Raw genomic sequence first — 17,981 nt, forward strand, 5'->3', positions numbered from 1 at the left:
TACAAGAAAAGAAGGAGCGACTTGTTAAAAAGGGAATTGAGGGGTGTACCTTGGTACCAGTGTTGTTAACATTAAGACTTGCACCTCTTCTAAGGAGCATGCATTTGCCATTCTGTGCCCATAAAGTATAGGCTATAGTACAGACTAGAATAGAAGAAGCTTTATTTCAAACCACCAAAAAACTCGTAAGAAATTACAAGAGATATTTAATGTGCAATTAAATCAGGAATTATTTCATTAGTTTTAACCCCATCCTGGGGTGAATGTCTTAACTCTTGAATATTTGTAGAGAACTTAGATCCATATATTTTTTTTATTAGATGCTATTATTACTTATGGGAATCAATATGTATTATTTCAGGAATTCCCAAAACAGTTCTTTTCTAATTTGAACATTTTCATTTTCTAACACTGTTACAAACATCAGTGATATTTTAAAATTAAGTCTTATTACACTCTGAAAATTAAAAAAAAAAAAAAGTTTTCAGAAGTTCTGAAATAGGTGGTTTGGATGACTTTAAACTCTCTCTTCCCAGATTTTTCAAATCAGGGCACTCATTTGAAAACAATTTTCTTTGCACCTGCTCCCCTTCAGCGAGAACCAGTTTAAACATAGATTCACCAGACAAACACACCGGTACTCTGGAAAATTCCTCTGCATCCCAAGTTTTTATTTCTAACTACTAGACAAGCATGAGCACAACAGGGGGAAAAGTTAATGACAATAACAAAGAGGTTGAAGAAGCTAAAGAATGGGAAAATAGTAGGTAAAAAAAAAGTTAATTGATTTGATTCAGAACTGTCTCCCCACCAGTATTCCCTGAAGGAATAATAAACCCTGTCTCTGGGACACTCACAGTTAAATTGGACAAAACCATAGTGAAAAACAATACAAATCAGTCAGCCAATGGACTGCATGACTATTCCCTCCACAGTACCAGCCCAAACCGAGAGAAGATACAAGAAAAAATTATCATAGGAATAGTCTTGTTGCAGATTCATTTTTTATCACTTAAGAGCTGAGCACAGTTTTGCCACACAGGGAACAGGAAGTAAAAACATCCAGTGAGACAGATGACGAGCTGCTCTGCTACTCTCAAGTTTGCAGGTTACCTGGTTTGGGGTTACACTGATGTGAGCAAAAGGAAAGCAAAGTTCATCTTAGACAGGGCAAAGCTTCTGGGGTTGCCTGCTTTAAAAGAAGTAATTTTGGGAGTGACAGAACTTATGAATTTCAGGATTATTTTTCTTTCCCTTCTACGTCTCTCCACTCTTGTCTCCTGTAACAAAACCGTCCTCCTCATCTCCTGGGAGGTCAGAGGACTTTACTAATGCACAGTGGACATGTCAGATGGCCAGCTGTACCTGTCTGCTGTCTGGACTGCAGTTTGCTGGCAAACATCAGATCAGGGCAGAATTCTGCCCTTCTCTCACAGGAAACCAATTTCTATCTGCCTAACAGAGATTTTCTCAAAACTGTCAAAATTTCATAATTTTTTAGATACCTATCTCTTATGAAACGCAGGCCAAATTTAAAAAACTGTTGGGGGAGAAACAATAGACTAACAGGCAGATGTTGTAACTGTCTAAACTTCTGTTTTACTTGTGGGTTTTTGGGCTTTTTTTAAGAGTTTTAAAAATTATGCAACTTGTGTTTTGCTGTCTTTGTTCAACGAAAGCCAGTTGGGTTTTTTGCCTCACCACGAGGCACTCAGAAATCCCTCCTGTGATTCACAATGCAAACTGCGATATAAGGACCAGTTAAGGATGAGGACCAAATGTCTGCAACTCCATTGAAATACCTTTCCTGGGTAACTTGGCCTTGGATTTGCAAAGCCTGAGCCTTGACTAAATGCCTGAACACTCTTGCAAAGTAAATATTGCACAGCCTGATGAATTTTCTCTGTGACTTTTCACTCATGAAACTGCTTGGAGAGAGGAAGGGGGAGGGGGAAAGAAAGAAAAAAAAAAGACTTCTGCTTTTCATAATGCCTAATCTTTTTCCCCATTGGCATCCACCAGATGTTGCTTTGGATCAGAAGATAAATATTAAAACCTAAGAAGGAACAAAGCAGGCTGTTTACGAGATGGATTTTCTGATGTCTCTCAAACACTTAAAAAAGATGGGAGGGAAGGAGGGGGGACTAGAGATGTTTTGATAGACATGAGGAATGAATTTCACAACCCAGCGGAGATCTCTAGTGGTCTTAAGGCTGAATTGCTTTATTGGCACCAATCTAAGAATCACAAATTTTCTCCTGCAGTCCCCTGAGTTGGCTCGGGACAAGTCTGCAAAATGGGGGATACCTTCTGGACCATGTTACTCACAGATGGGCCCACCTGGATGTTCAAGAGATGCAGCACTAACCTGGCAAAGAGTCCAGTAAAATGCCTCTGAGGTGGGTTAATATACCTCTGGTGCCACTGAGGTGGGCTGTCCTCACAGACATACAGGTAAGACACATATCCACTCTGGTGATGGGAACCCACTGTGACTTGGACATCACATTCAATGAAGGTGGCTTTTTTTTCTCGGCAGTCAGCAGAAGAATGTGTCAGTCCACAGAGAACGGCCAAAGAATCTGCAAAGACAGGAGAGGAAAAAACATAACCCAAAACAGCCTACACACCTGCTGATATTAAGCATATTTTACCTGCTTGCAGTTGTCACTGTAGATTACTGATGTGCATGTCTCTGCTTCCCTTTTGGTGCATCCTTTTTGAGGATGAGCAGGTCTCCATGTAATTGCTTCAGCCCCTTTTGTTTTCTGTGAGCAAGCATATAACCTCTTTTGCACATCAAGCATCAGCATGGTCTTTGAGATCAAAATGCTTGTCCAAGAGGAGGTGACACAAGTGATTAAATACAAGCATGGACACCTCTTCAAGGGAAGATAGACCATGGTTTACAGATAATGCATAAAGCACAAATCTTTTACCAGGGTGATGTGACAACCTAATGTCTATCACAACTTTGAAATCCAAATATGGGGTTTGTGGAAGCATTGCCACAGCTTGAAGGGCTCCTGGGGAGCCTGTGTGAACTCAGATCACCCACCTGACTTTGTATTTGAGTGTGGCTAGAGCCTCTGTCTGAGTTTGACTCCATGGATGTGGTAGGATGTGGTAGGGAGCAGCTGCTTTGCTTTGAGGTGTATTTAAGGAACAAATGTTGTGAACTGAAATCAGGTTTTCTTATTCTAAATCCAGACAAAAATGCTAAAAAATATATTGAGAACTGTCACTGAAGTTCAGATCACTTGAAATGTTTGGCTTTAATAATTTAAAAATGGAATACTTTAAGCATGCCAGAGATCAAGACTTTCTCTCAAAACTCTGAAAGTATAAAGACTTCTGGAGTATTTTTGTTAAACCTGAACTAATCAAACAGATCTAATGAGCTGCTGAAAAGGTCTGCTGCAGTATTATAGTCCACACTGTAACATCCAAGAATGTTCCTCAAGTATCAGAAACACAATCAATGGGAATTTATCAATAAAGGATTCTTTTGTTTGTTTGCTTTTTTAAGTCACACTTTGTGTTATTGTTATTGTTAACCAGTATCTTGGCTCCTAAGGAACTCTGAAAATTGCTTTTGAAATGCTAAGAAAAATGAAAATGCTGTATTTTGCATGTTAAAATATTTAGTGCTTTTTGCTAAAAAATATTATTATCCTATGTGGTGTTTTTGAAAAGCTTACAACTGTCTAATGTTCAAGGTGCTTTTTGAAATATTAAAACCTAGCATTTTATCTGCTCTAAAATTCAGAGAGGGAGTTCACAATTTTTCAGTATTCTTCTGCTCTGGAACCTCAGGAGTTCTATATTTCCTACAAAAGCCTTGGGCCCTCGCTACAATTCCAAGAGTATTTCAAGTGACACTAGATAGCTGCATTTTGGGAAATTAGTACCATCCAAGAGAACTAAATACTACAAAGAATTTGCCTTTGCAGCAGCCTGCAGCAGAACCAATTCATTACAGGAATCTTTCTCTTATCAGCCTGTACGAGGCTGAGAAATGCTAAAAACTGGCAATGAAGGACATCCAAGCAGTGGCACTGTCCTTTCCTTCCTTCTCAAGCCCACAAATTTCCTGTGTACAGTTCCCCTTTGTAATGGGGTATAACAGTTCCTTCTGCTTTACTATTCATTTCTACTAGTGACAGAAAAAGCTGTGATAAGCTCAGATGTGGTAATGGAGAACATATGGCTACCTGAGATGAATAACCAACAAGAGCAATACTAACACACAATTTAAAATGGAAGGGAATAGGATAGGATAACATAGCATAGAATATTTTCAGCTGAAATGGTCTTGCAATGACAATCTAGTCCAACTGCCTGACCACTTCAGGGCTAACCAGAAGTTAAAGCATATTATTAAGGGCATTGACCACATGCCCCTTAAATATTGACAAGACTGAGGCATCCATCATGTCTCTAAAAAGCCTGTTGCAGTGTTTGACCAGCCTCTGAAGATGGGTGATCAAACTAAGATTTAATTCATATTCCACAGTTTAAGAAAAAACAACAGGTTGCTGAGCTGATCAAAAGAGGCTTCAGTCTTCTTTTGTGGTCTTGAAAAGAACACAGCAGAGGTTTCCTAAGTGGAAAACCAGTAGAACCCTGTTTTAAGATGACTGTTAGAGATGACACACAGATTCTCGTGACATTAACATTTCCCTTGATACCTTGCTGCTGTCAAAGAACTTGCCTGGCTAATGAAAGTCACCAGAAGGTATTTCTTGTACAGTTCTTGGAGCTCAGCAGAACAGCTTGTCACTCTTTGGATACCCCCAAAAATATCATGTGGAAATTGGGCATTTCTGATATGTTCCAGTGTCCCCATCTCAATGTTATTGAGCCTGTAGGAACATGAGGCCTTGTATCCTGCCAACTACTGACATCACTTTTAATTCAAAACAGGCAAATGTAGTTATTAATTTATAAAATCTAAGCCAAAGAACATGATTACAAAGGGTTGTAAAGAGATGCAAAGAAGCAAAGTCCAAGAAAACTCTGCTTAAGCTATACACCTGGGAATCAAACCCAGGCCTGCTTTCCCCCTCTAAGGTGGAAGGAAGGTGGGATCTCTTCTCCACACCCCATAGTTCTCGTCCATGTGATTGGACATATCACTCTTTGAGGAGATACTCAATGCTCATTCCAACTCTCAGGATTTCTGAGGTCCTCTTGTTCTCCCACTTCCAGAGGATTTAATACTTTTCTCAGTTAGGAAGAAGTCTCAGCCTTCCACGCACTCTCCTCTGACCATTAAATGCAAATATTTCTTGGTATTTTTGATGCCATTATCTCCTGCCACAACAGTAACATAAAAAAATCAACTAAACACTGCAACACACTCATGTCCTAAAAGGATATTCTGTCTGTTCTGGGACATAGTTCTCTCTGCTTAATTGGTTAGTGTTCAAACCCCAGAAGGAAGTTTTTTTATGCTTTATATTCCCTATAAAGATAAAACCTGCTAATTACACATAGTACAATACCATTGCTGAGATGAATGCATTCATTCCATTACAGGCTCTCTTCTGGGACCAGACATAACGGCAGCCAAATCTCTGTGTGTTGGTAGTGGTTAAGGGTCCGACTGCCCCAATCCTGTCTTTGAGGGATACTCTAGCTTAAGCCAAGATCCTGGGATGCTCAGCACAAGGGCTTTGTTCTGGGTCACTGTTTAATAACAACTGCCAGACATGTGATGAGGCTAAAACCTACAGGAGTTCTAAGGGCAGCTGCAGATTGATTGAACAACTGCCCGAGGAGCCCCAGTGCCAAACCACATATCCCCACTTACCCACTGTTCACAAAACAGACTGCAGATCATAACATTAACATGTGCTTGGTTGAGAAAAAAAAAAAAGGGAGGAATAGGGGAGAGAGGAAAAAAGAAACCTGTTAAGGTCATCAAGTCCAACCTCTGCCTATGAAGAATTGCTCCCTAGGAGACATTCATTTCGCAGAGCTGGGTTTCAGAAGTCCCAAGAGGTGACTTCGTAAGCATCTATTCCACGGCCTGATAGATCTCACTGTCAGAACATTCCTGTCGTGTAATCAATATGCTGCTTTTCTTCTTTTTTTTTCTTTTTTCCCTCCTCTTTCTTAATTTCATTTATGGATTTGAAAGACTTAAGGAAACATTTGGATCCTTTGGTTTGATCTCCATAATAAACATCACTGGCCCTGGCTTCTACTGAGGTCTCAGTTACCACAATACGTCGTCTTCATTTCTTCTGCATTTACTCATACAGATCACTCTATTTCCCTGGCTATAGTCCACTCGATCCTAGCTCAGTGTACCTCCTTGGTATCTCTGCACTGCTGCAATCAAAACTCATTCTTCTGTCTCCTCTTGCACTACACAAGAGTTCCACCAAGTCAAGTCTCTCTTCCTTTTAAACTAGCCTTGTTTCCTTTCTAGACGTTAATCTAAATCCTCCTCCCTAAATATCCACTTCTACTAATGTAATCTGCCTAATGTTAGGTCCAGGACTCACTTAGAAAGGCCCCAGACCTATTATTCCAAGCATGCTGATTCACCTGGACAAATTAGACTCAGGTTTTTTCCTTGATGGATCTTCTTATCAGTTCGCCTCCTTTTAAAGGTGTCGTCTTTACCCTCACTCCAATGTCAAACAATCTCAGGTACTGGGTTACTGTGAAATTTATATATCGTATCTACCCTAATATCACCTAACAGGAATATTCAGTTATTTTCTCATCTGCTCAAAGCTTCCTAACAGTCTTCCCATCTTTCACAGGAGCACAATTCAATCCCACAGACATTAAGCGTGTGTTCTGTAAATTTAACCTGAGCTGAACAGAACCCACAGCTGTATTTGCACTCATCAACAACACTGCAACCCAAGGAACAAGGCAAGAACAAGAGGAGAGAGCTCTAGGGATCAAGCCAGTTAGCACTTTACCAGGCCTTTAAAGATTTCTGGTGTGAGGTTCTTTTTGTTTTGTTTTTTCCTTGAAGGGACTGTAATTTTCTTAAAGCATTTAATTTTTCTAGTTTTCTGAAGCTGTAAGGGTAAAACTCAGATTCAAGCTCTGTACCAATTTAGCTTTTCTGCAGCTTGCAAAAGGCAATAGTTTTCATAAAAATGTCTGAGCTTACATTCCTATTGTGCTCCAGATTGAGTATTTCTGTACCTATCTCTTGTCAATGATCAAACCCAAACCTTGATGCAACCCCACTCAATGCCCGTAAGGAAGACCCCGTTGGGCAGGCTTATAGATGGATCCTGCTGAGAGCAACGGATCCTCCTTAGAAAACTGCCTATTAAATGGTAAATGAGTCACATTTCCTTCCTGCAACTCCTTGCCCTGTGGATTTTATCACAAGTTAGACGGGCTGACTGGGGATTCCCACGTGAACATCTTTACTCTTAAGAAGGCCAGACACAACATGACCTAGTGCTGGGATCCCAGGGCAGGGAGCTTCCACCTGACATCCCGCAGTGCCAGAGGGAAGGCATTTCTGCTTTACAGCATGCTGTAACAGAAGAAATGCAGCTTGAACTCTTCACTTCTCATCAGCCAGCTCAAAAGTAGCACCTGCAAATGTCAGACAAGCATCCAAACCAGGTCACACCAGACTCCCCTTCGAAGGCGCCCTGAGGCAACACAGACCTATCCCTCCCACCTCTTTCACAGCTTGTGGTCCCCCAGCTTGTGGATCTTGCTTTACCATCTCTCCCTGTGAAAGAAAGGTCTGAGCACCAGAGGTGTGAATACCAAGTGGCAAACTTCCTTAGGCAAAGAGCACGTAAACCACAAGGTTAGTCCAGAGACTGGTCTAACTGCACTTACTTAGTCCACTTGGGCCCTAAATGAAGGGAAGGGGGGGTGTTATTCCTTCAATATTAGAAGGAATGCTGGCTGGAAAACATCTTGCTCTATATACAAATTCACCAATGCCTCATGTAGCTATGCATAGGCTGAGTGAGTACAAACAGCCTGGCCAGCCCTTACAGATTTAATCAGCCTGTGAAGGATTTTTTATTATGTCTTAAGTGAAAAAAAAAAAAAAAAAAAACAAAAAAAAAAAACCACCACAAAACCATTTTTCCTATAAACACTCCATTGACAGAGAAACATTTTTTTTTAACTCTACTGGTGAGATTTGCAAGGCAACACATTGCAAGACCTACAGTAGAGGAGAGAAGAGACGTCTGGCCTCAGAGCAATAGTGCCTGTGTCCCTTTGGTTAGTGACCCAACACATCCTTTGCATCTTTCCAGAAACGCAGACAGCAAGTGGGCAGCAATCAACATTCACTTGCTGACATCTAGTGTCAGCAGTAAGTATTGGTGTCCTGCCTATGAGATGGTTTTCCCCAGGCTCCCTCTGCCGCCCACCACTCATCGAATTTTGAACACAGTTATTACTGTTTTCGCAGTTTGGATCAATTTGATAACATTTTATTCTGCTATTCTTCATGCAATAACCAGGCTTCCCTGAATATGTGCTCTGATTATTATTTTTTCTTTCAGCACTCCAGCACTGTGGGGTTTTTTTTTAATAAAAGATGATAATAAGCAGTTTTGTAGACTGTGCCTGGACCTTGTTTAAAACAAAGAAAATTGACCCTTTAATGACCTTTCAGTGTCTCCTTTGAGAGAATGTGGTTGGGCTTTAAAGCCCTTTTTTCTCTTTCCTTTTTTCTTAGTAATCCTTATGGATGAGGAAAGGAACTATTCAAAATGACAAGAGCAAATTTAGTGTTTTGGAATAAATGAGTCTGAAGAGAACCACTGTATGCCTTTTGTTCTAACCCTTGCTCAAAAAAATGTTCAATTTCACATTGGACTGGTTTATCAGCAACTAATGTAGTCAAATTCTGGCTGGAGATTCCACACACCTTTGAGCAAAACCCTGGCAGTTTACCCTGATAGACAGTCTCACTCCCACCTTTCTTCCAGGTACACAAAGGATAAGAGGCCACAGATCTTTGGTCATCTGGATAATGGGTCTCTGGATGGCCATAGAATAGCAAATATTTCTGTAGATCTCTGAACATTCTTCTAGTATCAGAGCTATGAAGGGGCTGAACTGCAATGCTACCAAGTGTTGCAATGATGCAGCACCAAGGTAGATGGTCTGTGCTTCGCATTTGGGGAATAGTATTTGTCTAAGAGTGAGATTTAAAAGTCTCAAATCTTCGGAGTCCATTTCTGGGCTGCCAGTGGGAGAAGGAAGAGGAAATCAGTCTTGTCCCAGGAAATGCCCATTCTGAAGAGTTTCCTCCATATTCAAGGCAGAGTTATTTCTCTCTTTGAAAAAGTTGAAAGTCATAGCATCATTTCCCTGCTGCCTCTCTCCAGTTAAGAAGGAGAGAGCTTTGGCCATGGGATAATCCTCTCAGGGAACTCAAATCCTTATCTCCAGCTTCCCAGAGGTATGAACTGGCCATAGTACATTATGTGTTTACCCTCTTGGTCATTCACATTTTTCCTCCCACCCACTTACCCCAATGAATCTGTCCAACCATGCAGCCAAAACACAAAATGCATGGGGCCACAGAACAAAAGGCACTTACAGAATCATAGAATGGTAGGGGTTGGAAGAGACCTCTGGAGATCATCTAGTCCAAACACCACTTCAATTGAGTCCTAATTTAAGGGAACTCAACTTGCTAAGATGGTCATGATGGCCAAGAGATACTTGGATACTCAATCCTACAGTTCTCAAGGACATTTTATGTGAGACAGTTTTCTCAGGGAATAGCTGCCACAAGGAATTGCTGACATGCACATCTCATACACACCCACGAAGCACATGTGGCTACAGGTACATTTGGATCTAGTCCAAAGCCCGTGGTCACTGACACAAAAACTCCCTCTGACATCAGTCTTTGGACTGAGCCCAAAAAGCAGAAATCAACACTATGCTCTCTCCTCTCCTTTCTCCAGGACTGTTGTTGCTCTGTTCCCCTGTGATGACAAACAATGGTAACCCCACTTTTGGGTCAAGGTAGGCTTTTAGGGGATATTTTTAACATAGCGACAAGTTTTGTGTCTTAACTGACTGTGTAAACGTGGGGCAAGGCAGCTCAGCTCAGTCGTTGTCATGTTGCCCAACAGTCCACACTTGGTACCACAGATTGTGACCGAAGTCTTCCCTGGGGAAAACCCAGTTCCACTCAGATAAAGAGCTCCTCCATTCAAGCCACCTTGGAAAAGAACAGAAAATGGGATTTAAGACAGAGTCTGACAACTAGCTGTCAACAAGTGTGGATTTTTAAACACAGAATTTTTGCTTTCATGCCAAAAAAACCCTGTCACCGCAGTCCCTCACTCTGAACCCCATGGAGGAGCTACTACAAGCCTTCAGGACTTACCCCAGTTGTGTTGCAAGGCTGACACCATCAGCTGAGAGGTGAAGGTCAGGTTGGAGGAAGCCCAGCCCCTGGGGATATCCAGGCCTAGCACATGGTACTTGCCAACAGGAAGCAGAGGAGCTGAGCACTGCAAAGTAGAGCGAGTAATGGTGACAGCACTGCAAGCAAAGTCTCCAACAAATACATAGATGGTGTCCAGTTCGGTGACCCGTGATACTGTCATTGTTAAGAGGAGACCAGTTGCAACAAGTGAAGAGAAAGCTGGGGTGAACTCCTCGCTGTAACTTATTCTTCCAAGGTAATAGGAAATGCCGTCTACTCTTAGACTCAGAGCCCTACTCCCATTACCCGGCGGCACCGTGCACTGGATGGCTGCACAAGTGACATTGAGAATGAGGCAAGGGTGATGATCAACCAGGACAGTAGTCACTCTCTTTCCTCTCAGAGCCGAGCCTGATAAGGTGAGCAAGCCTCCACCATTGGCACTGAAGTTTTGTGGGTAAAACTGGTACACCTGAGGAAGGATGGTGAGAACACTAGATGCCTTCCTGAAGCAAGCTTGCCCACTTTGCCTGTTGGATATGGAAATGTTGTGCTCTCCTGGGGCAATGCAGTCTGTCTGGCACTTGATATTTGTCTCATTCCAGAAGGTTACCTTGCAGATAGCCTGGTTATTCACATGTACCATGGGACTATGACTTGGCCATGCTAACCTCAGTCCTTTGATCATCACATTGGTGAATGTCCCATCAGACTCCCAGGTCACCAGATCTACAAGGGGGGTCCACTGCTCCTGAAGGTAGAGTGTACAGTCTCCAAGGCAAACACTGTTGATCCCATTTACAGTCACTGTGACATTAATAGCCCAAGATGCCTCAGCCAGCCACTGATGATGCAAAGGATGGGCTTCTGGAAGCACAATACAACTAATGGCATAATTATCAGAGTTTTGGATCTCACAGGAATAATTACTCTTGAGGCTGACCTGTACCAAATTCCTCCTGGATTTTAAAGCAAGACCAGATATAGTGAGTAATGTCCCACCACAGACTGATCCTTGTGACGGGAATATGGAGGTTATCCGTGGAGTAATTGTGAGGGTCTGCAGCCTTGCTGTCACATAAGCATATCCTAGCTGCCTCTGGATCACCTGAATGGGGAAAGTCCCAGGTTCCAGGCTGTTCAGTGGCAAAGAGCACTGATAAAACATTGCAGACTTATTGTCACGTTGAAATTCAAGTTCACACTCACTGTGCCCAAGCTTAGCTGCAGATCCAGTGATGTTTACTCCCTGAACACCCAAAAGCAGGATGTTATCTGTGATTTCCATTTCAACAACAGTAATTAGAGGAGTCAAAGCTCTTTGATAAATAAAGGTGGTTTCCCTTTTTGCAGAGAGAGTGTGTTGAAGTGACGTACTGTTGATGACTACTTTTACTGTGACTGAGATGTCTTGTGAATCTTCATCAGATAAATTAGCAGCTGGAGGGGTAAGACACCAGATTATCTCTTCTGCCAAATAGGTAATCATACAGGTTTGCCTGTTCATTGAAACAGAAACCTGGGCAGGATTTTGGCTAAAGCCCATCCCAGAGATTGTGAGCAGTGTTCCACCTAGGAGTGAAACAAAAATAAGCAAGAAGGACATTATATGCAGAAAAATAATTCATTACTGACTGTGAACAACCAAAAAACACAATAAAGCTGCTAAGCATGGTAAGTAGTCTTAGCCAGGCTGAATTGAAGAAGAAATGACAGCGGCTGAAGATGAGGCAGCAGCGTGCCCAGGTAGGCAAGAAGGCCAGTGGCACCCTGGTTTGTATCAGCAGTGGTGTGGCACCAGACTCAGGGCAGTGTCTGTCTCCTGTGCTGGGCCCTGGTGAGGCCACAGCTCGAGTGCTGTGTTCAGTGTTGGGCCCCTTACTGCCAGAGGGACACTGAGGGGCCGCAGTGTGTCCAGAGCCGGGCAGCGGAGCTGGGGAAGGGGCTGGAGCACAAGTGTGCTGGGGAGGGGCTGAGGGCCCTGGGGGTGCTCAGCCTGGAGAAGAGGAGCCTGAGAGGAGACATCATCTCTCTCTGCAACTCCCTGACAGGAGGCTGTAGCACGGTGGGGGTTGGGAGAAGCAGAATGCACTATGACTGCTTTCAAAGAAAAACCTAGAACTACAGACCTTTCTTCAATCTTCAATTCTGCCTGGCCACTCAGCAGAGTGACAGATTTGCCATGTGTTGATGATCACTTGTCCGTGAGGAGTTCACTGACCAGAAAAGCTGATACATTGAGGAATGCTTACAGGTTCAAGTCCTTACATGCTCCCAGCCTGTGCCATTTAAGATGGGCAGAGCAAGATGAGAAAAAGTAGAGCGGTTCCCCCTGCACTGTTAAAAGCAGCTCTGAGCAGGACTTCCCACAAAAGGGCTGGAGGACGGCAGGCTATCTGCTTTCCCCTGTGATTGCCTGGAGGTTTTTATTCCCTCAGTATCTACTTAAGACCAGAGAATAAGATAGCAAATGGGTACATAGACCCTTGGTGTGAAGCAAGAGAGTGATTCACGTGGAAAAGCACTTCAGGAAGAGCTAGACACAAATTTATGACCTCCAGCTGGAGCTCTCTGTGTGTCTAGTGATGAAACCAGAAGACTGCTGTAGAGAAGTCTCGTTATACACGGCTCCACTCATGCAGTCTTCCTAAGCCATCCTATATTGGGGTCACTCTGGGAGACAGGCTATCTTTGGTCCACACAATTGTTCTAGGACATGGCACTGGAATGTCCTACTGCACTTCAACAGGAGAAGTGGGAGACTCTGCTACCACACTGACCATTGGGAGTAGGTGCTAATTATTTGGACTAAGTGTGAATCCTGTGGTTTGGATTTACAAAACATTGCAAAGCAGCCATATTTGGACTGCTTCCCAGGGTGCTGAGAATAAGGACAGCACTGGAGAAGGTGTAATCTGGATTTTAGGAAGTGATAAATGTAAAAATGCAAACCCTCCAGCATTTCCAGCCTAATCCCATCCTTCCAAGCTCAGATGAAGCCTCTCTCCATCTTCCTTTAGTTTGCAGTACTGATACTCTCAGAGCCCTGCCTTGCTTTGACCTTTTTATCCATTAAACCCATGTCCTTTTTTCTTCCTATGATCTGTCTGAAAAAGCTGTTTTGAGTGAGCTCAAATTCTTAATCCAGGTGGTCACACAAATGTTAGAGATAACAAAAGATTAGAGATAAGGGGAGGAAAGAACAACAATGAGATTCTAAATCAGTTTAAAACTACAGCTGAAGAGTTAATAATTTAGCCTTAATTATGAGAAAAAATGATGCAATATTTTTAATTTTTCGGTATAGCTCAGTCCTCAAAATTGACAGCCTTTGCTATCCAGACTATATCCAAACCCTCCTGTTTCAATGATTGGGCACTTTACAAATTATTGAATTTAATCATTTACCACAAAGCCTCTGAGTTTTTGTATCTTTAAATGTGTTGAGAGCTTGCAAGAGCAAACTATGGAAGACTTGAAGTTGCATCACAGGAATTTATCTGTCTTATATAAAAGCATTTCTAAGGGCTGATGTGAAAGTCACTACAGGGATTCAACTCTCCCCTATCCCCAGTCAAATGAAAAAATAAAGTCAACGGCCTCAAATCTTCTTTTTAAGAGTAAAAGTAAAACTTTCCAGTTTAACGCAGAGATGTTTTGCTCTGAAACATACTTAAATTATTTCCAGTGTTTAAAAGCTTGGAAGGGGATTAATAAATATTTCACTTTTGATTAAAATTAACATTGAAAAGGGGTGGGATTTTTTGTCTTTTCCGCTTAATGAAAATGAACACCCCCTCCCTCCACTTGGAATCATAGGAAATTGTTTGCTCCAAATCACAACTGTACTTTGCTTTCTACCTAACTTTCATGTAGAAAGCTTGGAAAGATGGAGGCGTAAGAACTGAAAGAAACAGCACATATGTGTCAGGTGTGGGCATGCTTTGTTTTCCCAATGGGAACATGCAAGGATACATAAGCAAACACCTGGGGAAATCAAATTCAAAGCACAGGGAGCCCCGAGTGAGCCAACCAGATTGAGGAATGCTTACTACATTCCCGCATTTTCAGACTGCTGCTGTCTGCCAGTGGATATATGCATAATAAAGGGTCACAAATTTAAAACACCCTCATTTAAACCAATGTGAAATGGGATGCCCTTTTCCATTCCTGCAGGAAAACTATGCCCTTGATCCATTTAACCTCCATAAGTGACTGCAGATGTATGGCTGCTGTTTACCCAGAAAGGAGCCACAACAGGGCTCTATGCTGAAGATCTCTGAGAGGTACTGGATTAACGGCTCAACCCTGCAAAACACAAAAAAAAAGGCCATAGAAAAAGGATTTGGGGGTCTTTTTTTTTTTACATTTTTCTCTCCTGCTGCAGTGCTATTCTTTCTTGTGATTTCTTTTAGATTGGAAGGTCAAGCACTGGCCTGTCACATCACCTTTGTTCAGTACCACAGTGAAAAGACCATCACACACCCCACATTTTTCTATGTGATTTGAGCTACATCTATTGTGAATGTTGTCTTATTCAGTGCCAACCTATGGACCAAATTTAGTCTATGAGTTGCAGCTGAATTGCCCGTCAAAAGAAGCAAGAATAAGGGATTTTTGCCAAACAATCCCACTGTAGCTATATTCACAGACAAGAGATGAAAAAGATATCCCAGATGTCTTCCCTTCTTACATCCTCCCTCCCATCAGATAGAATCGGTAACTGCAAAAGAAAAACCAGACAAAACCTCCTACAGCCCACTCAGATAAGGGCGTAGCTTTGCTTCTCTCCCACTTACATGTATTTTTCCTTCTCACTATCCTTCTTTCAAAAACACTCCTTGTCTTAAAAACATACGTTAGAGAAGTAAACCTTCCCAAGTCTGCAATCCAGCCCACCAGAGATCAGAGGTTTCTCCTAGGATGACCCATTTACCTCCACAATCTATCACTGGGGACAAAGTGATAGCCCTGCTAACAGATCCTAGTATCAGAGGGGATGCCTTCTTGCATGTCATCCCACTAACCCCAGGCTTTCTCCTTCTGAAGTTCATTATGCAGCCAAGGGTGGTTTCTGAGCAGTAAAAGGATCTCCCTTCTCCCCAGTATCATCATTTCAGGATCATTCCCAGCAGCTGGCAGGGATGAGAGCTGCATGGCTGAGAAGCAAAAGTGTGTTGCTTGTGAATGCAATGTTGCATCCCATTTTCAGGTTGGTTTTCCTCCCACATTTATATTACATTTATCTAGGTTTGAACTTGAAATGTCACCTTAAAAGATGGAAATAACATCATTTTTAAATTCTCCAAACAAATCTTTTTTTTTTTTTTTATTTTTCAAACTAGCTTTTGTTTTTTCTCATAAAACATGTTTCTTTTCTTCTGCTGTTTTCCTACAGCAGGATTTGTCTGCATTTGACCTGAATACATGAATACCTTTGATTGCTTGAATATGTATTTTTCATAAAATCAACCATTTTTTCCTAAAATGTTTCTCTCCTGTCTCCTACTGATCCAAGGGGAGTTAATTGACTAGCATTAGGAGTTTGCCGACTTGGGTTGCCTTAATAATTATTCATCATTCTACACTACCTTGCAGATTTCACTATTAGGTAGAGAGTTTGTGAAAACTCACATCTTCCTTTTCAGATTAGCCCTAAAATGCCAAATAGGATGGTGTCATGGGTTTGTGTGGGTGATCAGACTGCCTCATGACAAACTGGAGGGTCTCTGCTCCAGAACATCTCATTGACCTTGGGGTCTGCATGGTCCCTTCTCTCTCCTTAAACTTTTTCCAACATCTCCCAGAGAAGGACCACCCTCCTTTTCCAGATGCTTCTTCTTAAAAAGTGATTGCAGAAGCACCCAACTGGCTCAGCCCCAGAGATGGCTCTGACTCAGAGCCGCTCCACCAGTGCAGCCACTTCCCCAGTACCACAAACAGCTCCACACAAACCCATGACAGATAGAGAATGAAATTTGTTTCTCAAGGAAAGCACACAAGTTCACATACCTGTTTGAAGTGACAGCAATACCATTGATCATGACAGAGACATTGTACCATCCCTCAGCCAAAGCTGGAAGAGTAACATTAACACCATAGTCTGTCTGTGCCTGAATCTGTGGCCACGTGCCTCCAATTTGGACCTTGATATCTGACCCCTGGTAGCTGGCAAACTGGGATATTCCAATCTGAAGCTCCTGACCTCCTGTAGAGAAGAAAATGAATAAAACTATTTCAATGTTTCTGGCAACAGTTATTTTAGCATATGAAATCCTTCCCTGAAAAAGCATTCTTAGTTCCAGTCAAGTCCTCATTTCAGCTAGGATAGAGTTAATTTTCTCATTCTTTTGGATTTACGCTGAGACAAATGTTGTTAATCCAGGGATGTTTTGGTTATTGTTGAGCAGTGCTTGCACAGTATCAAGGCCTTTTCTGCCTCTCACACTGCCCTGCCAGCGAATGGGTTGAGAGGGCAGAAGAAGCTGGGAGGGAGCATGGCCAGCAGGACTGACCCAAACTAGCCAAGGGCTGTTCCACATCATAGGAAATCACGCTCAATACAGAAACTAAGGGAAATTGAAGGAAAGGGTGGGCAGATCACTGCTCAGAGATCAGTCAGTAGGTAGTGAGCATTGGGCATCATTTGTGGGTTTTTTCCTTTATTTAATTTGTTTCTCTTTTCATAGAGTCATAGAATGGTAGGGGTGGGAAGGGACCTTTGGATATTGTGTAGTTCAATACCCTTGCAGAAACAAGTCAGTATCAGGTCACATAAGAACATGCCAGTCTCCACAGAAGGAGATTCTACAACCTTCCTTTTTCATTACATATTTGTTATATATTTTGTTACTGTTGATACATTTTGTTTTGTTTTAGTTAGCAAACTATTCTTCTCTCAGCCCACAAGACTTACTTTCTCCACTGACTTCCTTCCCCATCCCACTGCAGGAGTAGAATGAGCGAGCAGCTGCATGATGCTTAATTACTGGCTTGGCTTAAACCACTACACATATTCATCAGCCCAAAACAAAAAGAAGACCATAGCAATGCTGTATTCTACTCAGTTCCTTGCCCTACCTGAGAAGGTCATCAGTCATCAGAGTTGTCCTGAGATTGTCAAATTGGCTGTGACCATCTGTGGCCCCTTTCAGCCTGCTGGTACTCACATATGTGGATAAGATCCATCCTCCCTTACTGTAGATATCTGTCCTATAAATATCTGCAGCTGATAAGAGCCAAATCCAGTCTCTCTAAAATGCACATAAACTGAAGCTGAGGAGTTGTGGGATTTTTCCTAAATCGCTGATAATGACCAAGATCACACTTTCCAGCATGATGGAGCTATCTAACAGGAGCCTCACACAGATAAATGATGATATCCATGGTTACCCAAAGCCAGATGTCCATGCATGCTCCAATGCCCCTTGTTTTCAGAAAACATGATTTTGCCTCCCATTTGAGCTCTGTTGTAAGCCAAATTATATTTAGACGATAGAGGATACTTTATTTGCTCACCCTATAGTAATAGAAAAGGACAAGGCCAGTGGAGAAGGGAATTTCATAGCCTAAC

The 17,981-nt window shown here is 42.2% G+C and overlaps 1 protein-coding gene across 1 annotated transcript in view; it reads right to left on the reverse strand.

Annotated features, from left to right (window-relative positions):
- PKHD1 (PKHD1 ciliary IPT domain containing fibrocystin/polyductin) overlaps positions 1-17,981 on the reverse strand; it is a 264,052-nt gene that overhangs the window by 205,452 nt on the left and 40,619 nt on the right. Inside the window, exons 29-33 of the mRNA XM_061989595.1 lie at positions 16,421-16,616; positions 14,649-14,716; positions 10,367-11,980; positions 10,055-10,198; positions 2,369-2,582 (exon numbers count right to left, since the gene is read on the reverse strand). Coding sequence (XP_061845579.1) covers positions 2,369-2,582; positions 10,055-10,198; positions 10,367-11,980; positions 14,649-14,716; positions 16,421-16,616 — 2,236 coding nt within the window. The remainder of the gene's footprint in view (positions 1-2,368; positions 2,583-10,054; positions 10,199-10,366; positions 11,981-14,648; positions 14,717-16,420; positions 16,617-17,981) is intronic.

This window comes from Colius striatus, chromosome 2 (genome assembly GCF_028858725.1).
Source record: "Colius striatus isolate bColStr4 chromosome 2, bColStr4.1.hap1, whole genome shotgun sequence".
NCBI lineage: Eukaryota > Metazoa > Chordata > Aves > Coliiformes > Coliidae > Colius > Colius striatus.